General features: G+C 37.2%; 2 protein-coding genes across 2 annotated transcripts in view; one reads left to right on the top strand and one right to left on the bottom strand.

The window, feature by feature from the left end:
- LOC142525330 (uncharacterized) overlaps positions 1–23,843 on the bottom strand; it is a 72,080-nt gene that overhangs the window by 11,710 nt on the left and 36,527 nt on the right. The gene's annotated exons all lie outside the window — the stretch shown is intronic.
- LOC142524984 (glucose-6-phosphate 1-dehydrogenase, chloroplastic-like) lies at positions 5,746–9,564 on the top strand. The gene is made up of 10 exons (XM_075629150.1): positions 5,746–6,183; positions 6,674–6,906; positions 7,064–7,158; positions 7,269–7,383; positions 7,731–7,936; positions 8,057–8,206; positions 8,291–8,411; positions 8,501–8,730; positions 8,825–9,025; positions 9,123–9,564. Exons 1-10 carry the CDS (start codon positions 5,988–5,990, stop codon positions 9,370–9,372), a joined length of 1,797 nt encoding a protein of 598 aa, XP_075485265.1. The 5' UTR covers positions 5,746–5,987; the 3' UTR covers positions 9,373–9,564.

Raw genomic sequence — 23,843 nt, 5'->3', positions numbered from 1 at the left:
GGAAACAACCAAGGTTTTGGAAGAGAAATCATCCTAGGGTCTCCTACGTCGAAGTTCTTCGCATCGCCATCGAATATTTGTGTGTTTAAAACGCAAAGGCATGCCATATTCTCCTTTTACTCATCTTTCACACCATATTATGTGTTTGATACATGATTGCATGAAAAACATGATACAACTTTTATAATTTCGTTTTTATGGCTATACATGCACAAAACAAGAGTTTTTCTTTTTTAAAACTCTTCATAATGATGCACAAAGGGGCTGCCATGGTAGGGGTACTTGAAGGGATATTTTTTCACATGTTTAAGGGTCCCTAGGTGTATTTTTAAAGGCTGAAAAAAATAGTGAAGGAATAAAAACGAAAATAGACTCCTTAAGGGAAAGGATTCTTCGACTAGGAGTCTTTGAGGGTCACGGCTGCTAGATGCGGTTAGGGAGGGTCCACTAGACTTAATTGGGCTGCATAGGAGGGATGGGTTGAGGCTGGACATGGTGGTTAAGGGCTAGAGGTGAAGCTAGCCTAGGTTCGAATCATATTAGGACTAGGACTCTTGTTGTGCAGAAAAATTCAGTAGCTTTCTAGGCATATTCAAGGGACTTAATGGGCTGGAATTTGGTCGGATATGGGTTAGTTAGGTGTTATTAAGCTTTGGTTTAAGTTTGGTAAAGTTTGGTTAAGTTTCGAGTCCATACGAGTCAAAACTAGGAAGTACGTCTAAGTTTAAAAACGAATAGGAAAACACCTAGATTTAAGCTTAATAAAATTATGAAAAATTATATTTAAGTTTAAATAATTATTATAAGTCTAAGTTTTTAATTTGGAAATTTTACATTAAGGTTTGGTTTAATTCGGGATTAAAACGCATTAATATGTCACATTTAAAGATTAAATTAAAAGTCCTCGATTTAAGCTAAATAAAAATATGGAAAAATTCATGTAGGCTTAAATAATTATTTGGGACATGTTATAGTCATGAAATCAAGATAAAAGTCGAAAACGTAAAATGTCAAGTCCAGGGGTAAAACGGTCTTTTTACACCTAGAAATTAGTAAAGATCATGGCAGTGCCCTAAATGCTGTTTTTATGATATTATGATTATTTTTAAATGTTTATGATGTATCCATGATTAAATTATGATTTTTAAATGTCTAAGGGATTTTTATGATTTAAGGAAAACATTTAAAAGACATGTTGTATGCTTGGTTTCGAAAACAAAATGTATGTTGCATGATTTTTATAAAGTGATGTGAATGAAAAATGTTGAAGGATGTGAAGGATTGTGACTAAATATGTTGGAAATATCGTGAGGGTTATGGTCCCAGTGGGAGCCCGACGATCGTGTTTCTTTGGATACGGATACGAATACGTGATACGAATACGAATATGTTAATACGTTGGCCAAGGCCCAGTTGACGGGTGAGAGTGTCGCTGGTGTCCCCGCCGCCCAGTGCTGTGGTTACATGTAGATGGATCCATCGCCCAATACGTTTAAGAATACGAGTCACAATCACGATCTGAATTCAACAAACACGAATATGAACATGAATATGAATATGATGATATGAATATGTTGATATGAATATGGATACGAATATGAATATGTTTATATGAAAATGTTTACGCATAAGATTATGAAAATGTTTTTATTTAAAGGTTTTATGCATCATGAAAATGTTTACGAAAATATTTATGTTTATGCATCTTCATGAAAACGATATTTTAAGTACAAGTATTTTTCACTGTTATATGTTAACTGTATTATGTATTACTCGTTATCAAAAATATGATGTGTTGAGTCTTTAGACTCACTAGGTGTGATTGATGCAGGTTATATTGATTATGAATATGATAGTGGAGGTCTTGATGGTTGACTTTGCTGGACTGAAGGTGCACATAACTCGATGACCGACGCTAGTTTTCCGCAATAGTTATGATTTATGATTTTAAGTAATGTTAAAGATATTTTATGACTTTTTTTATTTATATTTTGAGAGGTTTTTGAGAGATTATAGTATTTGCTGTATTTCTCAAATATATAGTTGGTTGTTTATTTTAAAATGATGTCCAAAATATTTTATGTAATTTTTGGTGGTTCGGCCAATGCTAGGGAGGTTTTAGAAAAAAAATAATTTCTAGCACGTTTTAAGAAAACGAATAGCAAATGTTTCAGCAAATCTGCCAAAGATTTTCTTTTAAAAGATGTTAAAGTTATAACATCAAAACAAATATTTGCTAGATGGCAAGCTATATTAGCTTGTTTTGATTTTGATATTGAACATATATCTAGAAAATCTAATTCTCTACCAGACTTTCTAACTCGAGAATTCTTGCAGGGATCACCCTTGGAAGACAGTCTTAAAAAGACCAGCCACCGGAAAGAAGCCGATGAATAAACCACCTTTTAAAAGAGGTGCCACTATTTCTCAGCCTAATATGGCTACCACAGAAGAAGAAAAATTTGATCCAATTAAAGAATTTGCAGAAGATCCTACTGCATATGACATACATTATTATAATAATGCCATATTCGCTTTAAAAGGATCAAAAGAGGAATCAAAATATCCCTATTTAATTTCAGGATGCCTTAATTGTTGTCCTGGTTATAAAGACCTTAAAGGTCTATCACCTATTCATATAGCTCAAAGCTATTTAATAAAAGATTTACAACCCATATTGGGCAGAAAAACCAGAGACTACTTTGAAACAATTTTAGTAGAAACTGGATCAGTTGAAATTCAACACATGGATCGCAATCGCGATTATGCATTTTCTAAAATGATAATAAAAAAGATAATCCCAGCAGCTAATTGGGGTTTACCCCTTGGTCAAGCCAGACAATTAAACACTTTTCAGGCAATGCCTAATATGTTTAACTATCATGATTGTATCATGGCTTGGGATACCATTGTATTGTATGAAAATTCTCAAAGAAAACATTCATGGTGGATGAAATTCCAATTAGATGAACTTAATTAAAATTTGAACAATTAAAAATTATCAATTAAATATTCAAACAACTAAAAAAAATAAAAATAAAAAGACATTGTAGTGGACTTGTAATTACCTTAGCTTCCTCGTGGATACGATATTCGAACTCATCGAATTATACTACTTGTGGACAACCTGCTCTTGGGAATGCAACAATCAAAGTCGCAACAGTTCCGTACTAGATATGGGCACTACGAGTTAATGGTCATGCCATTTGGGTTGACCAATACGCCAACGATCTTCATGCAACTCATGAATCCTGTATTTCAACCGTATCTAGATCAATTCATCATAGACTTCATTGATGATATTTTGATCTATTCTAAGAGCAAAGAAGAGCATAGTCGTCATTTGATAATAGCACTGCAAGCACTGCAAGATAGAAAGTTATATGCAAAGTTCAGCAAGTGTGAGTTTTGGCTTGATAGAGTGGCTTTCCTAGGCCACATTATTTCTAGTGATGGCATCGAAGTTGATCCAAGTAAAGTTGAGGCAGTGAGAGAGTGGCCAGTACCGAAGAGTGTTACCGAGATTCGCAGTTTCTTGGGGCTAGCTGGCTATTATCGCAAGTTCATCAAGTGATTCTCATCTATTGCAGTACCTTTGACATCCTTGACTAAGAAGAATGCAAAGTTTGTATCGGGATCCGAGTGCCAAGACAGTTTTGATAAGTTGAAGCAAGCCTTGATATCAACACCAGCGTTATTTATGCCATCGGGGCAAGGAGAGTATATTCTTTATACCGACGCTTCTAAACTTGGGTTGGGCACAGTTCTGATGCAAAATGATCGAGTTATAGCTTATATATCGAGACAGTTGAAAATCCACGAGAAAAACTACCCTACTCATGATCTTGAGCTTGCAGCAGTAGTTTTGTATTGAAGATTTGGAGACATTACTTATATGGGGAGAAGAGCAAAATATTCACCGATCATAAAAGTTTGAATATCAATGCGGGCTTGAGCTTAAAGTTGTTTGCATTAACAATCCTTCATGTTATGCCCGAATAATGAGCATTTAGTACCAGTCTAAAATGATCTCTGATGGGTATTGCAGAGGGTGGATTTTCATTATCTCCGTTGTCAGCCATTGCTTGAATCTCTTCTCTTCTCGCCTTTCTTAATCTTCGTGTGGTTCTTTTGATCTCAGGATCAAAGGTAAGCAATTGAAGATTTTGCGATCTTCGCATGCACTGTCAAACGAAGATAAGAAACAAATTAATGTTTAATGTAATATAATAAAAACAGCTCTATCTTAAAATCTAGACTAATTGGTAACAATACTAATATAAATTTAAAATACACACTATCCGACAACGACGCCAAAAACTTGTTGCGTGTTCTCTTGATTGCTCGCAAGCGCACGATGTCAATTTATAGTAAAATGTATTTTTGAGTACAAGTGTCGATCCCACGAGGAGTGTGTATATAAACGTATATCAGTTCTTGTGATTAAAATAGTCTGGACTTTATTTAGAATAATCAATTAAAAGATTTGTTTGCAAGAATAACTAAATTGAATATGGATTTAAATGTAACACCAAATTGTAGCAAATAACAACAGAATAAAATATTTCGAGGTCCGATTTCACGCAACCGTCCACCATATATAATTTCTTGTAGCTATGTTATAAAAATCCTTCTTATTCATTAGCCAAGAATCCTATAATTATCTACTCCCTCTCCCGAGTGTTAAGTAGATAATAATTATCTAAAAATGGATTGCGACGTCCCCATCAACAATTACAAGTAAATAAAACATCAAGCACTAGATTCTCTATGTGCTTCAATAGCATTATAGGACCTCCCGAACTTTATAAATACCAATGATGTATTTTTCCCCTTTCTTGTTTATAATTTCCTCTTCCGAGTGATACATTGTAAACATATTAATCATTCAAATTATGGCCAATAAATTGAAAGCATTAAGATTAGAACAATACAAATGAACTATATGAATAACTTAAATAGCTTAGTTCATAAATTCCAACACATGGTTTCTAGTTTTGTTCCATTTTTCCTTTAGAAATAAAAATTAGTTCATAATAAAACAAGCAAACCAACAAAACATGGTTCTAAAACAAGGCATATAACTTAGAACAAGAGTTTGAAGTGCTGATTTCGTCCTCGAAGTTGTACAAAATATTTCTCAAAAACTTGATGAACTTGAGTCTTCAATCTTCTAGCAGCAGCTTCCACTCTTTCCTTGGCTCGCCAATACCCCAGATGATAAAAATATTATGTATTTTATAGTCCCAGACAAGCCCTAATTCGCAGCACAATCAAATCATGGATTTCCATGCGCAGCACAATCAAATCTTGGATTTCCATGCGTAGCACACCAAAATACAGATTTTCCGGATTCTGTCTTGCAAGGACTGCGGGTGCGGTCAGGAAGTCATCGCGGGTGCGGTGCAGCTACTGGTGTGTGAGCGCGGGTGCGGTGTAAATATAAGAGCGGGTGTGCTGTAGCTTCTGTATTTTTGCATCTTTTGCACTTTCCAATTCAACATTTTAATACTCCAAACTCTCATCCTAAACTTCCAAACTACAACAACAAAAATAACAACAAATTGCATAAAATCTGCTCAATAATCACAAAATTTCAAGTCAAATACAAATAATAAAAATGCAATAAATTGCACTTATCACCGATTTACTCTCTTTTTTACCCCATGCGAATGGACTGATAATTTATGTACTTCAAGCTATTACCTGTCATGTTTAAAAATAAAAATAAATTTTATATTTTGTTTGTCATCTGACAAGTAAAATTAGGAACAAACTCGTCTTGCTCAAGCAGCCTTTCGGAGATCTCAGGAGTCTTGCGCCTCGATAATTCCCAAGCTCTAGCAAACTGTTCTTTTTCTTCTTATTTTTTCGCCAATCTTGTCAGATAATTTTTTTAATTATAAAGTTTCTTTTTTTCCCCCAGTTGTAGAACAGATAATCTTGTCCTCTCGAATTTTACGAATAAACACAGAGTTTTTGTTACTATGGCCGCATTGCCTTCATCAAATAGATGCTGTTCTTCATCGTCGGCTTATTCCAATTTTTCCTCAATTGGGGGGTCTCTTCAACGTCTCAGAAACGTTCCATATTCCTCGGTTTCTCCAAAAAAATTGGGCTCAAAGAGCGTTTCTTTGCCGGGCAACTGCAACAATTTTCCCAATGTGATTCTCATGCAAGATGGTTGGTTTTATGTTTCATCCTTGTTTAGTATTTATTCTTGAATCATTTCACCTCTTTGTTGGGATTTATTTCTTGGTTTTTTTAATGAACTGTGCCAAATCGTAACGATTGTATGTTCCTGCTGGCTGTAGTTTTTTTATTGAATTATTGTTCTTTTGGTATTATTTAACTAAACTTCGTTGGTTATTTGTTCCTGGTTCTTAGTAGGCGAAGTGATGGTTGAGATATTTTGGTATAGGTGCAAGCTAGAAACCCAAAAGCGAAAAGACCATCTCTTTACAACAATATATGGAGAACAAACATTTCTTTTAATTAGTGTTTGGCTGAATCCTCAAACCTCGACTATATTGTTATTTTCACAATCTATGATCAATAATTAAGAAGCTTTGTATTTAGTCTTTCGTCTTGAAATTTTTTGCTGCAGTGATTTAATTTCTTGCATAATGTACTCCCCTTTTGAGTTATGACGTGCGGATGACTAAATTTTTAGGTGCTTTGGCTGCTGCAATGTCCGCAATTGAAAACGAAGCTCCGCTCAGGAAATTGAAAGAAGGGTTGTTCTTAGTTACTCCTCCAGAAGAACAGAAAAAGCCTATTGATTTGAATGTAGATGGCAATAAATCGACTGTCAGTATTACTGTTGTTGGAGCCTCTGGGGACCTTGCCAAAAAGAAGATATTTCCTGCTTTATTTGCACTTTACTATGAGGATTGCCTCCCTGAGGTCTAACTTAATGTTTATCCTACCATTAGTTTACGTTTGCGAATATTTAAAATGTGTTTAAAACAAATGGGCAAATATAAATATTTTCTTGATTTATATAAGCACACCGGCTGATTACGCTAGGATTGATCATAGCTGTTTTTGTTATTGGTTTCAGCATTTCACTATCTTTGGTTATGCCCGTAGTAAGATGACGGATGCCGAATTAAGGAATATGGTCAGCAAGACTCTTACTTGCAGAATTGACAAGAGGTAATTGGTTCTGCGGCTTCTAGCAGTGATTTTGATTTGACATGAACAAACATGTTCTCCTTGTTTCGAGGTGAATGATTTGATAGATGGAATATTCTTATGATTTTCAGGGAAAATTGTGGTGAAAAGATCGAGCAGTTCTTAAATAGATGTTTCTACCACTCAGGTCAATATGATTCTCAAGAAAATTTTGTGGAACTTGATAAAAAACTCAGTGAACACGAGGTATTACTAAAATAATTTTTAAGATATACTTGTTTCAACTTCAGGGTTACTTTGTTTGATTTTTTTGTTCATTTTATGCTTGTTAATTGGATTCAAATTTCATACTGAATTATGTCTACGTTTGCATGAACTCCCATTGAAGAACGATTGTTTGTGGATAAAATCAATTGATGTCCCGTTGTTAAAATTCGGGACTAATATCTTTTCTTATATTTTTAGATACCTTTTCTGCAAAGAAATTCATTTTATATAGCTCTCTTATAGTAATGGGACATTTTTGTGGGGGATTAAAATAAAAAAAAAACCAACTGAAAATGAGAAGGGCTGATTATAATTGGCTTCTGTAGGCTGGCAGGGGTTCAAACCGGCTGTTCTACTTATCGATTCCACCTAACATATTTGTTGATGCCGCAAGATGTGCCAGTATCTCCGCTTCTGGTGCCAGTGGGTGGACTAGGATTATTGTTGAGAAACCTTTTGGCCGCGATTCTGAATCCTCAGCTGTTTTGACTAAATCTCTCAAACAATACTTGAACGAGGATCAAATATTCAGGTTAGTTAACTTAATCTGGTCTTGATTGCATTTTCCATTCTTTAATGGTGTAAATGTATCGAAAAGAGGGATGAGCAAGTCTTGCATGGACAATTTATCTGCATTGCTCCTCGTTTACAGGATAGATCACTATCTTGGAAAGGAGCTAGTTGAAAATCTCTCTGTTCTTCGCTTCTCGAACCTCATCTTTGAACCCTTATGGTCAAGACAGTATATAAGGAATGTTCAATTGATTTTTTCCGAGGACTTCGGCACTGAAGGAAGGGGAGGGTATTTTTTTTTTCAACTTGCAGTTGAGCTGATATATTTTCTTTTGTTACAACTTTTCCTTAATTATTGTTCTTGTTGCGCCAGTTATTTTGACCACTATGGAATAATAAGAGACATAATGCAAAACCATCTTCTCCAAATAGTTGCGCTCTTTGCCATGGAAACGCCTGTCAGTTTGGATGCAGAAGATATCAGGAATGAGAAGGTTTTTTCCTCGTCTTTGTGAACTCAGTGAGATTTAGAGAAGGTTTCCTTTTTCTCGAAGGACAATATCTGATTCTTGACGAACAACAGGTTAAGGTGTTGCGTTCCATGAGAACGTTACGAGTTGATGATGTGGTCATAGGACAGTACAAGAGTCACACAAAAGGAAGTGTCTCTTACCCAGGATACACAGACGATAAAACTGTACCCAAAGATAGCTTGACACCAACTTTCGCTGCGGCTGCACTTTTCATAGATAATGCAAGATGGGACGGTGTGCCTTTTCTGATGAAAGCTGGAAAAGCCTTACATAAAAGAAGGTTAGAGAAATCTGCAAGCTTCCCAGGTTTACCCTTCTTGACTATTTTATGTTGTATGGTTTGATTCCTGGACGTTGCTTTTTTTTTTTCACAGGGCTGAGATAAGGGTGCAGTTTAGACATGTTCCTGGTAATTTATACAATCGGAACTTTGGAACTGATCTGGATATGGCGACAAATGAGTTTGTAATCCGTGTTCAGCCTGATGAAGCTATTTATCTGAAGATTAATAATAAAGTTCCAGGATTGGGAATGAGATTGGACCGAAGTCATCTGAATCTTCTATATAAGGCTAGGTAGTTTTGAAAATTATCCATTGTAATACCTGCAAAAATCGTTAGGCCTTGCTATTTTACTCTTGATTCATCGCTATTTATGGGTCTTTTGTTATAGATACATGAAAGAGATACCCGATGCATATGAGAGGCTTCTTCTCGATGCCATTGAAGGGGAAAGGAGACTCTTCATCCGAAGCGACGAATTGGACGCTGCCTGGTCAATCTTCACACCTGTGTTAAAGGAGCTTGAAGAAAAGAAGATAATTCCTGAGTACTATCCATATGGAAGCCGAGGTCCAGTCGGGGCTCATTACCTTGCGGCTAGATACAATGTCAAATGGGGTGATCTTGGCCTTGATGACTAACTTTGGATATTCATTTCTACCTGACTTCAAGTGGTTCTTGTTTCATGTATCTTAGATTTAAACGAAGATGAGTGGCTTAATCCAAAATGGTGTCACCTCTTCTTCGTGTTTTTCGTCAAGATTTTCTGTTTTATTTTACAACTCAATGTCGTTTTAATAATTTTGTACCTTAATAAATGATCATTTCATTGAGAGTCGTCTTTTTTTCTTTCTGGTATTAGGATTGCATATTTTGCTATATGTGTGTGTGTGTGTGTGTGTCTAACAGGCTTAGGATGACCATGTACAACCGTTGCAACCTAACAACAAACCAGTGAACTGAACTTGTAGCTGTCGACATCTAAAATCCTGTCGAGAGCGAAGGGCATCCGCCGTGAAAACCATACATTTGTTGGTTAAATGCAAATTTTTCTGTTGAAATGGAAAAAGTTGTTTACTTGTGCGGAATTGCTCATTGTTTAGCAACTGATCGGACAACCAACTTATGAGATGAGGACAGTAGTGCAATTTCATATATTGACATACCAAAAGAGACGACGGGAGTAGTTTAATACACGGGGGTAAGATAGTAACAAAATTTATGATACAGTCAGTAATACGGATAGACATGTCAAGATACTATTTCCAAAACTACCAGCATGTACAGTTAGTTTATAATATATGTTAAGAAGTTTGATAGTTTACACTATCATTAAGAAAGAATGTCCTGCTAGCATGTTTCAATCCAGGATTAATCTACTTCACCTATAGTAATTACGACGATCCGTTAAGTAAAATAGTGTTACTTTAATATTTGCAAAAAAATATTAAAGTTTTTGGGTACTACATTAATGGTTCTTATATCACAATATCACTAGAGCATCAATCGTAGCCTAAAAAAAATCCACGATCTGATACTGTTTAACTTAAAACTACTAAAGCTCAAACCTGAATTTCTCCTATCAACACCGGCACAATCTTCACTGAACCGCGCGATTTTTTTTATTCCTTATTTTATACAATACCTAGATCATGATTGCAAAAAGAGCAACCATAATTTTAAACATCAAGTTATTATCGATTTCAGTTTATGAAGGATTTCCCTTTCATTTTGTGGATCAGATAAAAAGTGGATTCAGAGAAAGAGCAAAGAAACTCTTAAATTGTGAACATATTTGAACAATCTCCATTGATGAATCGATGAGAAACAACGAAGAAATTGAAATTTTTCATTATCAGTTGATAAAGGAATGAACATACAAATCCTACTGAAAAGATATTTATTTTCTACAGAATGCCCCTATTTATATTCATGCATATTAACTGCTTTGTGTGCTGGAATCACAAACTATGTGATCTAATTAGCAAATTTGTGGAATATATGATAACTGTCGGGAAGCATCGAGAAACTGAGAAGCCCAAAGTCTTGACACACTGTGTAACATCCCCCCTCAGGCTGATAATATGTTGAGCATACTAAGCTTGGAAATCAAATAATTGTGCTACTCAGAACCCGATGCTTTAGTTAGAACATCAGCTGGTTGCTGATGAGTTGAGATGTAAGAAGTGATAATGAGATTATCCTGAATCTTCTCCAAAACGAAATTACAGTCAATCTCGATGTTCTTTGTTCGTTTGTGGTAGACAGGGTTCACGGCTATGTGGATAGCTGCCTGATTCTTGCAAAAGAAAACGTTGGTTCATTAAATACCAAACCCATATATGTGAGGATTCCCCGAAGCCAAATAATCTCGCGAGAAGCTGTTGCCATTGCCAGATACTTAACCTCTGCGAATGAACGAGACACTGATGTTTGCTTCGTTGCCTTCCAGGAGATGAGAACCAAGCTTGACAATATAACAGAAATAGACTTGCGAGACCTGGGACATGATGCCCAATTAGAGTCACTATAAGCCCTTATATGAATATCATTATTAGCAGATAAAATGCCCAATGCATGTTCTGCTAGAGGAGGTGTCGAGCAAGCCAACTTATGGCTCAGGTTTTATTGACTCTAATATAAAACAATTTATATTTTAATAATATTTTAGGATTTTATTCAATTATGACATTATGATTTATCTGTATGCCCATGCAAGCTACATAGATAAAATTTTTGAATATACAATAGGTACCATGAGATCTACGTCTCAACATAAGATCATAAAACACATTAGAAAGTATACTGTATATTCTAAACAGTCTTCTAGTCGAATCAGCCGCCTAAAAGAAGGATAAAGGTAGTTCGAGCTGTAAACGCCATGTTTGATTGGAAGAGCATGGAGATGTCTATTGATACAAATGGATGATCATATGATAAAGCACTGAACAACCATCCCTTGGTCTGTCCAAGTGGTTTTCACTTATCGAGTGGAATAGTTCGCAGTTAGGGTTGCAAACCATTAGTCATTTGTCCCGGAAAAATGTAGGGACTATACGTGCTAGCGTGCACTTTGATCCGTTCACCGTCTCTATTGAGGGTCATCAGATGGCGAGATTGGATGTAGTTTTGAAATATGTATTAGCAAGGAATATCTGGTTAGAGTAAGACATGTGCAGTTTGGATAGGTGTTTCATCAGTTTCACATACCATGACACTATTACTCAAATACAAATCACATCGTTATCGAATTCATATGCAACTCTCGATTTACCAATGATTACAAATTCGATCGGGATATATGTGTTGAAGGGACCATACTGTACACTAACCATGACTTAAGGTTCTTGCAGGCACTATCAGTGATACATAGGGGATCATGGGACGATGTTACTAGACGCTCTTACCATGATTCAATGGGTACAATAAGAAATGAGTTTTGACGTTCTTGATCAAGAAGTTGATGAAAAGAATGGGGCTAACTAGGGTAAGCCCAAATAAAAATAAATATTATTCTGAACCACTTGGAGATATGAACCAACTGTTAGTTGTATCCCTAAACCCTTGAAGGTCACACAAATATCAGACTCTATGTTCTTGTTGAGAAAGTCAAAGTTCAATGAATTGAATTTGGCGATTATAGTTTGATGGAGATTAAACATGAAGTTTATAAAGGAGTTTATGAGCAGATTTCATAAGATGAAAGAAATGAAAGTTAGCTTAATTGCTATTTAAGGAAGGAGAGTGAAACTGCCATTTTTAGTAAAGGAGTTTACTAAACTGGCAGCTGGCAAATATGGAAAGGAAAATTTTGATCTTCGAAATTTTCGTTTTTCATTATATGAACAAGACTTATATCCTTGATACATCGGCACTCTCGAATCGTCGATCGAGTTATAATGAGTTCGGAATCATTTATTTAGTGTATCGAGAATTTACTGATTAAATGATTGTGCTAGTAGTGATGACTACTAACATGTACAAATTCGTATAAATGTTCTAAAGGAGTCTAGAATTAAATTAATCAATGAGTTAATTATATAAATTAAATAATGGATTAAAAAATATATAAACATTTTATATGGTGATATAAAATATGTGTACATATAATATTAATATATAATGTATTACCAAAAGTTGATAAATATATATATTAATAATATGAGAATTTAATATAATGAAATATAAAGTCCTAGTACCATGCAGTTTAGGCGGCTCAGCCCGAAGGAGTTCGGGATACTACTGATCCATTCTTGACAAAGGGATGGATTCGATATCTGGAGTTGCACTATAAGTATCTACAGATGAGAGATGGCGACCGGGTCAGGTGCGCCATTTATATGCTGAGGGATGATGCATCCCTATGGTGGGAGGGAGCCGCTCATTCAGTGGACTTGGCTACCCTCACCTAAGACAAATTGAAGGAGATGTTCTATAGGAAGTACTTTCCAGCTGACGTCAGGGGCCGCCTGACGAGGGAGTTTATGACTCTCCGCCAGGGGGACTCATCTGTGGCGGATTTTATCCCCAAGTTCGACATGGGCTGCCATTTTGTGCCCATGATAGCTAGAGATGCCGCCCAAAAGCTGAGACATTTCTTGGATGGACTGAGACCCACCCTTCGCCGGGACGTTATGCTGATGAGGCCGACAGGTTATGATGAGGCCACCGCCTGCGCTTTTCAGGCGGAGCAGGTTCTGTGGGATATACACTTTGAGATGCAGAGGAAGCGGCATCAGACTCAGTCCAGCTCCCAGCCGCAGAAGAAACATCATTCAATGCCACCGAGGTAGCAGAAGCCCCAGAAACAAGTTAGGAGGCCCCAGCATCAGAGACCTCCTGGCGCCTAAGCCAGATGACAGACAACCATGCACGCAGTACAACAAGTTCCACATCGGCAAGTGTTTATGTGGGACCTACAGATGCATCGTTTGTGGGCAGGAGGGTCACAAAGCAGCAGACTGCCCTAACAGGCCCCACTACTGGCCGAGTTTATGTGATGCATACCAAGGAGGCGATGCAGAGCCAGATTCGACGCTGATTACGGGTAACCCTTATATTTAAGATTTTAAGTATCGCATGATTCCTTGAATTTTATGCTTGTTTGAAAATTAACTTATGGGATTGATAACTTAGAAAGAATTAGGACGCATGCTCTACCTAGTTGGGATTAAGAATGTAATTGTTTAATTGGAAAATTTTAGGACTCAATTGTAGTAACCGATATTTAAGGGGTGATTAGTGAATTATCTATAATTTGGTTAAATCAACATTTAGGTTTTCGAGAATTTCACAATTTTTTAGGTTAAATTTCTAAAAAAATTTAAGGGGGTCATTTTGCATGTTTCGAAAAGTTTGAAGGGCCAAGTGTAATTTTCGAAATTTTAAGGGGCTAATTGGAAATTCTCGATTTCTGAGGGTTAATTTCAAAATTTTTGAGGAATATTTGGGTTAATTCGTTGAAATTTTGAGGATTTTAGGATAATTGCCGATAAGAAATTTTCTTAAGCTTCAACACGTTAGATTTGATGGTATGTTTTGTCGCAGGGAGGATATATATTTCAAGTATAGCCACGCATGAATTGCTAGATTCAGGGGCTACATATTCGTTTATATCCGAATCTTTCGTCAAGCAACTAGGAATCATACCGGTGGCGATGGATTCAGGGTTCAGAGTATCGATCCCATCCGGGGATTAGATGTTCACTACTCAGATAAATAGTAAAGAGATTGGAGCTTCGATTACAGAAATACAGAGTGCAGACAGATTTGATAGTTCTACCGTCGTCGGAGTTCGACATTATTCTGGGTATGGATTGGCTTTCGATGAACGGAGTTTTCATAGAGTTTCAACAAAGGTCAGTGTCTGTCCGACCGTCCAGTGGTAAGCCATTTGTTTTTTAGGCAGCCAGACACAAGCAGAAGACGCACGTCATTTCCTGCATGTGTGCAAGGAAGCTTATGAAGAGAGACTGCCAGGAATTTTTGGCCAGAATTGTATCAGTGTTAGAGCCAATCAGTCAGAAGCTCGAGTACATGGATGTGGTCAGTGAGTTCTCCAGTGTTTTCCCTGATGACATTTCAGGCATTCCACCAGACAGAGAGTTGGACTTCTCTATTGAACTCATGCCAGGTACAGTGCCGATTTTTAAGGCACCCTACCATCTAGCACCTACTGAGATGAAAGAATTGAAAGATCAGATACAAGATTTTTAAGGCACCCTACCATCTAGCACCTGCAGACATTACTGGACAGACGACTGTATGCCAAGTTAGGTAAGTGCGAGTTCTGGCTTGACAGAGTGGCATTCTTGAGCCACATTGTATCTCAGGATGGTATTGAGGTCGACCCCAGTAAGGTCGAAGCAGTCAGATATTGGCCAGTGCATAAGAGCGTGACAGAGATCCGTAGCTTCTTGGGATTAGCTGGGTACTACATGAAATTCATTAAAGGATTCTCCTCTATTGCGGTGCCTATGACTACCTTGACGAAGAAGAATACCAAGTGTATCTGAGGATCTGAATGTCAGGTGAGTTTTGACAGACTGAAGCTAGCGTTGACCACTGCACCAGTTTTAGCTATGCCATCAGGGCAGGGAGAGTTCGTGGTTTACACAAATGCCTCGAAGCTCGGTTTGGGCGCGGTTCTGATGCAGCATGACAAAGTTATAGCCTACGCGTCCAGACAGCTGAACGTCCATGATAAGAATTATCCGAATCATGACCTCGAGTTAGCAGCAGTGGTATTTGCTTTGAAGATTTGGAGAAATTATCTGTATAGGGAGAAGTGTAGGATTTTCACTGATCACAAGAGCCTGAAGTACTTCTTCACTCAGAAAGAGCTGAACATGAGACATAGGAGATGGCTAAAGCTAGTGAAGGATTATGACAATTACATTAGCTACCATATGGGTAAGGCTGTGGTTGCAGATGCTCTGAGGAGCAAGCATACAGTGCTTGACGATTTGTCGGTACAGAGACCGCTGCAGGCGGAGATTCAGAGATTTGAGCTTGCAGTTTATGCCATAGGCGATGCCCCAAATCTTGCTACTCTAACAGTACAGCCGACATTGAGAGACAAAATTCGGGCAGGGCAAACTTCTGACGAACAGTTGCAGAAGTGGAGACAAAGAGACGAGGCTAAGGGGCAGAGGCTGTATACAGTTGTGAATGTAATAGTCAGATATAGGGACCGTCTAAGGGTTCCTGACAATGATTCCCTGAGAGCGGATATCTTGAGCAAGACCCACATCACCCCGTACTCCATCCATCCAGGGAGTACGAAGATGTATAAAGACCTTCAGAATATTTATTTGTGGCCGGACATGAAGTGAGATATTCTGCGATTTGTTTCTGAGTGTTTGACTTGTCAGCAGGTCAAGGAAGAACATCAGAGACATGAAGGGAAGCTGAGACCACTCCTTATTCTCGAGTGGAAATAGGAGAACATCACCATGGACTTTCTGACAGGGATTTCGAGGACTACTGGAGTATTTAAAGTCATTTGGCTGATTGTTGATCGGCTCACTAAATCAGCTCATTTCCTACCGATCAGGAAGACTTTAACTATGACTCAGTACGCAGAGCTGTACATTAGAGAGATAGTCAAACTGCATGGGATTCCAGTATCCATTGTATTAGACAGGGATCCGAGGTTCACGTCTGCGTTCTGAAAGAGTCTACACAGGCACTTAGTAATACACTTTTTTTCAGTACTGCCTTCCATCCTCAGACAGACGGGAAATTGTTCATCAGTAGACCGTCCCTCCACTTTTGCAATTGTTCATTAGTAGACTGTCCCTCACGGATTTTGTCTCAAAGTCGACTCAACTGTCAAGGTGGCAAGATTAGGGGCCTTGCCCGTAGCATACACTATAAGCTCAAACCACTGTATCTCGGACTGCAACGGTTTTGGAAGTGATAAATGAGTAATAACTGCTGCCTTTCGACTCAATGCGTCTGCCACTACATTAGCTTTTCCCAGATGATAACTAATCTCGCAGTTGTAGTCTTTCACTAATTCACGCCATCGTCGCTGTCTCATATTCAATTCTTTTTGGGTGAAGAAGTGTTTCAAACTTTTATGGTCGGTGAAAATCTTGCACATCTCCCCAAATAAGTAATGTCTCCAAATTTTCAATGCAAAAACTACCACTACAAGCTCAAGATCATGAGTAGGTATTTTTTCTCGTGAACTTTCAATTGTCTCGATGCATAGGCTATAACTCGGTCACTCTGCATCAGAACTACGCCCAAACCAAGTTTAGAAGCGTCGGTATACAGAACATATTCTCCTTGCCCCGATGGCATAGCTAACATTGGCGCTGTAATCAAGGCTTGCTTCAATTTGTTAAAATTGTCTTGGCACTCAGATCCCCATATAAAATTTGTATTCAATGAGGTCAAAGGTACTGCAATAGATGAGAATCCCTGAATAAATTTTTGATAATAGCCAGCTAGTCCCAATAAACTACAAATCTCGGTTACGCTCTTTGGTACTGGCCACTCTCTCACTGCCTCTACTTTACTCGGATCAACTTCCACTCCATTTCTAGAAATGATGTGGCCTAAGAATGCCACTCTCTCAACCAAAACTCGCACTTGCTAAATTTTGCAAACAACTTCCTATCTTGCAGTACTTTCAGTGTTGTCCTCAAATGCTGACTGTGTTCCTCTCTGCTCTTGGAGTATATCAAAATATAATCAATGAACACAATCACGAATTGATCGAGATACGGCTGAAATACGCGATTCATGAAATCCATGAAGATTGTAGGCGCATTGGTCAGACCGAATGGCATGACCATAAATTCATAATGCCCACAACGAGTTCTGAACGCTGTCTTATGAACATTCGCCTATTTCACTTTCAACTGATGGTATCCAGAACGAAGATCTATCTTCGAGAATATCGATGCTCCTTGCAACTGATCAAATAAATCTTCAATTCTTGGGAGAGGATACTTTTTCTTGACGGTAACTCTATTCAGCTCTCGATAATCAATACAGAGTCGCTTACTACCATCCTTCTTCTTTACAAATAATACCGGTGCGCCCCACAGACACTAGTAGAAAAATCAGATTTTACTTCGGCAGGCTTTACTTCGGCAATAATAAATTACGAAGTAATACATTACCAATAACTTCAGTAATAACACAAGCGAAGTAAAATAATATATTTTACTTCGGATGTTTAAAAACATGGGCTTCACTATATTTTTTTATTATATTTTACTTCGGCATATCAATGTTGACGAAGTAAAAAAATAAGAAAAATAAGTTCATGCTGAAGTAATAAGATGAACTGCGCCGATTAACAAAGAAAGCTAAACTATACTGAACATTTAGCGACGGTTTGTAGTTAAAAACCAGTCGCTGATTTAATCAGCGACGGTTTTTCAAAAAGCCGTCGCTAAAAGCGACGCTTTTTTCGCGCATATGCGCGAGTGCCTCCGTTCTCGCATCGTAGCTACTGGCCTCCGAGCGCGCCTACCTCGCGCATATGCGCGCATCGGTGTCGCGCATATGCGCAAGAGACACTGCCCTCACACATCAATTTTCTCATGTAATCACATTTCCAGTCACGGTTTGTTTTAAACCGTCGCCGATTTAGTCAGCGACGGTGTTATAAAAAACCATCGCTATTAGCGACGGACTTGTCAAAAACCGTCGCTAGTAGCGACGGATTTTTAGAAACCGTCGCTGAATAATATCGATTATATCATATTTCCTTCACAGAAGAGCTCATTATATCCATCCACATTTTCTTTCAAAATTAACCCTAACACCACGCCGTTCCACTCACCGCCGTGGGCTTCGAACCACCAACACCACCGCCGTTCCACTCACCGAGAGGGAAGCAAAACACCACCACCACCATCGTTCAAAGCACTGAGTTAGTCCGGCACCAGTTTCCCGAGGTATGGTATTGATTGGAACGATAATTGGTTAATTTCTTGTTGTCGTACCTCTGTTGAGTTATTTATTGAAAATGGCCACCACCAACCTTATCAGAAGTTTGAAATACATGGTGTTAAGACTTTATAAGTCAAGTGTATTCTATGCGGCTCACGTGTTGACAGAATTAATGCAAGCGATTGGTAGGTCTTTCGATATTGTAATTGATATATTGTTGTGTTCAAAGACTCAGTAGTCTATTGTCTTGTATTATCAAGAGCTACTAGTTGAGAAGTCCCTTTCTGTATGACTCAATAGTTTCTGATGAGGTTGGTGGTTGAGATACACACCATTTCTTTGGAGGTGCGTGTTGTTTTCTAAGGCCTTGGTTGTCCGTCTCTGGGTTCTTAATGTTCGGCATTGTCTAAAATATTTGTTGTCCCCTTCTTGTTAGGCATTGTCTAATTTTCGGTTTTTCTAACTTATATGCACTGTGTGTTGAGGACTGGACATGACGGTGTTTGTTAGTCATTGTCTCCGTCGAATTTTTTGTTTTTCTAACTTATATGCATCTGTGTAGTCTTCTTTCGTTTGTTAGTCAATAGGTAGTCTTCTTTCGTTTTTTTTGCGCTCAACAAATTAAATTGAAAATGACATTATTAAATGTAATATTTTCAGGTATAGATCAAATTTATTCTTATATATTTCTGGTATTTTGCTGTATTGAAATGGATAATTCTTGGATTCACTCGGATAGAAGGTCAAAACAGTATGAGGAGGGTGTGGAACTGTTTATCAGAGGTTGTTTAGAGATTCCCCATATTGACCCCAATTTAATTCATTGTCCATTGGATCTTGACAATCGTCAACGAAGATAAGAATATGATATATTTATTGGATTCAACGTCTAACAGGAACCGAGATGATACATGGAAAACTATTGTGACAAAGTAAGTAGTAGCTTATGTTGATTTTGAATACATTAACTTATAAATATGCAAAAAAATAACTTCTTACTTTTTAAAATGTAGTGGGGTGAAGATGTACAGTGCCTCCAAGGGTATTTCTAAAGGGCCAGGTTTTAAAATATTGACGGTTTGTATCGTACTTATTTATGAATACATGAATTGGTATTGGTTATTAATTAGATTGTGATTGTTGCATTAACTTTTCAATTCCATTATAGGGTAATCTGAAACAAAGTGGTTCAGTTGAGTGTTGATATTGTGTGATGAGGTACATGAAAGAGATAGTCGATTGCGATGATCCACAGTTGGAGAAGATGATGAGTTTCTTCTTGGGATAAATTTGTTGATTGATTGAGATGAATTGTTGTCATTAAGATATATTTTATTGTTGAGATAATGTGTTGCCATTGGGATATATTTTATTGCTGAGATAATGTGTTGTTGTTGAGATAATGTGTTGCCATTGAGATATATTTTATTGTTGAGATAATGTGTTGCCATTGGAATATATTTTATTGTTGAGATAATTGCTTGAGATGAATTGTTGTCATTGTGATATATTTTATATTATTGATAAAAAAAGGAAATTTTGTTCCTGATTTTCATATCTTCTATGTTGTAATCTTAAGCTTTTGTGTTTATTCTGTTTATTGCTGATATATGTTTTGGTTAAAATACTTTCTTTTCATTTGTTTTATTTGGTGGGTTGTTTGTTTTATCAAGAAATTTGAAGCCCAGAAATCATGTACGGGAGTATGATTCTGGACTGTAAGTGTTGTCTTTTTTTTCAAGATTCTTGTATCATTTCCAAGTGGCACAAATTCAATCTGTTCTTACTTTTAAGTTGATTTCGCTTCTTGAAACAAGAAGTTGGGTGGCTTCAGATTTTGTTGGAGTTTAAGGTGATCTGGTTTTGTCTTTTCCTGTTTTTTTGGTCTATATCTGTCCTTATTGGTTCCCTCATATCGGATTGAACTCGAGACTCTTGTTGTCTGCGTTTATTGGTACATGCATCATGTTAATCATATCAAAATTGTCTCATATATTAATTCTTTTACGTTAATCCTCAAATTAATATGGTTTTACTTTTTTGTGACAGCTTGTTCTTCGAAAAAAATATGTTGTAAATGGGAAATTCTTATAATTGTTTTTAAGCATGGATTAATTATATTTGTGTTCCAAGATTAATTTTTAATTTTCCTAGCTAGCTTGGCGGCTCATCCAGCCTTACGTTTTTTATGTTTTAATAATCCAGCCTTACGTTTTTTATGTTTCAAATTTCAGTTTGCAGGATGCATCAAGAACCAATATTACACCCAATGTCAATATGACGAGGTTAGAAGTGAATGGAGTGAATTTGTTTACTCCTATGTAGGTGCTTAGATGGATGGTGTATGTTGGGACAAATATTTTGTTTGTCATTGTGGATTTTTGGATAGACTTTTGGTTTTGTGGATACATTTTTTGGGTTACTTTTGGATTGATGAATATGTAATTGTGGATTCGTGGATATTAATAATTTTTAGATGGATAATTTATGAGTTTAATTATATTAGTGTATTAAGTCATATATTGCGAAGTCTTTTTTTAACAATTACTTCATCAAAATAAAAAAAATGAAGTATAATAGGTAAATTACTTCGTTGTTATTTGCAAATTGTGAAGTTACATAATATTAAATACTTCTCAATAAGAAATCAGACGAAGTGATAGAATTAATTTACTTCAACATTGTTCTGTTAAAGCGAAGTTGTTTTGCGCAATTACTTCATCAAAATACAAATTACTGAAGTCTTTCGAACCACTTACTTCGTCACTAAATGTAAATTGTGAAGTAACATAATATAAAATACTTCAACAAATATGATAAATGCTGAAGTTATAGATTTTATTACTTCCACAAATAGGATAAATTGTGAAGTTGTTTGTGTCTATTACCTCATCAAAATACATAACTACGAGGTCTTTCAGATTAATTACTTCGTCGATTATTGTAAATAATGAAGTAAAATATTATAAACTACTTCGCTAAATAATATTTAAGACGAAGTTATTTATAATATATTACTTCATTATTTACAATAATCGATGAAGTAAAACACATTTCTTACTTCGGCACCGGTCCAATTCTGGACCGGTTTTCCTTCGAAAACTGGCCAAAGACTTCAGTATTTTCAATCATACAACTTCGGTTATTATGCGAAGTAAAAGGTACATCTATTACTTCACGTCCATATACTTCGGCAATTAACTACCTTATTACTTCATTGAATACGCGAAGTAAAGCGATTTTTCTACTAGTGAGAGAGTAACTTGGGCGAATAGCCTTTTCTAACAATTCTTAAATTTGATCTTTTAATTCTTTCATTTCAGCGGGTGCTAGACGATAAGGTGCTTTAGATATGGTACTGTGCCCGGCATCAACTCAATAGAAAATTCCACCTCACGGTCAGGTGGAATGCCAGAAACGTCCTCGGGAAAGACACTAGGAAAGTCTCTGACAACATAAACATCCTCTAACTTCTGACTGCTATGAGCATATGCTATAGTGACACATGCTAGAAAAGTTTGGCATCCTCGTCTCATAAGTTTCCTCGCACATAGACAAGAGATAATGTGCGGTATTTGCTTGTTTCTCGCCGCCTCATAGACAAAAGATTTCCCATTAGGAGGTCGAATAGACACTATTCTCCCACGAAAATCTATCCAATCTCCATTCGCTGATAACCAATCCATACCGAGTATGATGTCAAATTCAGGCATAGGGAGTACGATATAATTTGCCCGAACCACATCTTTAAATAAACGAAGCTCCAGATTCTTCACAATACTAGTCGTGATCATTTGGTCATCGGAAGAAATAGAAACCTTGAAACACAATCCCATATCCTCAGGAATAATATTCAGTCGCGTAACGAAAGTCTCGGAAATGAAAGAGTGCGTAGCTCCCGAATCTAGCAGTGCATAGGTAGCTATAGATGTAAAATTCCTCGAATTTGCCTTTTTCTTAATTCCCTTGACTCTAAGACATCCCAAATAATTATTTAAGCTTAAATTAAATTTATCACAATTTTATTTATCTTAAATTCTAGGCTTTTCAATTATTCGATAATTATTAATTCTTAATGCGTTTTAATCCCGAATTAAATCAAAATTTAATATAAAATTCCCAAATAAAAAATTTAGACTTTTTAAAGTTAATTAGCCCTCGTGAACCATGACTCAACCCCCGTTGAGCCATGTTTTGAATTTTAAACCCAAATAAAACCCTAATTCGAACCAAGCTACTAAACCTCAAGCCGTCTTCGATTTTCACCGAGCCATGCTCGAGCCACCCTAAGCCAACCCCTGACAAGCCCCTCTAGGAACCATCCTGGACCATTAGAACCCTTAGGACTTGAACCCAAGCTCGAACCAAAGCCACAAAATTAGAAGAAGCTCTCGGCCGAGAAACCTCATGCGGTAGAACTCCATGTTTATGCGCCTAGGACCCTAGCCACCGGACCAGCCCCTGAAACAGACCCTTTTGTACCATCTTATGACCCTAGTGACTCAACCTAGCCCAGCTCGAAGCCTCCTGGCTGAGCCAAATTTCCCTGTGCGGCTGTACACCCCATGCGCGCATGCACGATTCTTCTCGGGTGGAGTCCTAGCTTGCTAGGACTCCTCCCCAGCCCCTTGTCTCGATTCCTAGCGAGTCTAGGACTCCTTCCCTGATCCAAACCAAGACCCAACCGTGACCCAAACCAAGCCATGCAAAGCCTAGCCCCTTAAACCCGAACCTTGGCCCCAAAAATTGCAAGCCACGGTTCCAGCTTCTATCGTGTTCGTGTGCAGCGATGTTTGTGCATCCTAGGACTCCTTAAAATCGTGTAAAACAATGCCCTTTCAATTCCTAATCATGGCACACCCTTATGTACATAAAAATCATTATTTTGGATCAAAACACATGCTTTGAAAATTCACACTTGATGCATAAACGGAAATATTCAAATGTGCAACTTGTTTTTCATGCAATAAATAATTAAATACATAATATGGTATGATGGATGAGTAAAGGAAAGAATATGGCGTGCCTTTGCGTCTATAACGCACGAATTAACGTTGACGAATCGAAGAACGACGACGAGGGGACATTTGCTGAATTTCCTTGAAGAACTCGAAGCTTTTCCTCTTGAATTTTATTGTGTGTGTCGTGTATTGGTGGGAGAAGGAGTCTTGTAATTTTTTAAGGGTGTGGGGCATGT

The sequence above is a fragment of the Primulina tabacum genome, chromosome 14 (genome assembly GCF_025594145.1).
Source record: "Primulina tabacum isolate GXHZ01 chromosome 14, ASM2559414v2, whole genome shotgun sequence".
Taxonomy (NCBI): domain Eukaryota; kingdom Viridiplantae; phylum Streptophyta; class Magnoliopsida; order Lamiales; family Gesneriaceae; genus Primulina; species Primulina tabacum.
The sequence above is the reverse complement of the archived record's forward strand: the minus strand, read 5'-3'. Positions and strand labels throughout refer to the sequence as shown.

Coding starts and splice junctions, on each gene's coding strand:
- LOC142524984 (XM_075629150.1), top strand. CDS start 5,988: ATGGCCGCATTGCCTTCATCAAATAGATGCTGTTCTTCATCGTCGGCT. Junction 6,907..7,063: donor ATGAGGATTGCCTCCCTGAG/GTCTAACTTAAT, acceptor TATTGGTTTCAG/CATTTCACTATCTTTGGTTA. Junction 8,731..8,824: donor AAAGCCTTACATAAAAGAAG/GTTAGAGAAATC, acceptor TTTTTTTCACAG/GGCTGAGATAAGGGTGCAGT.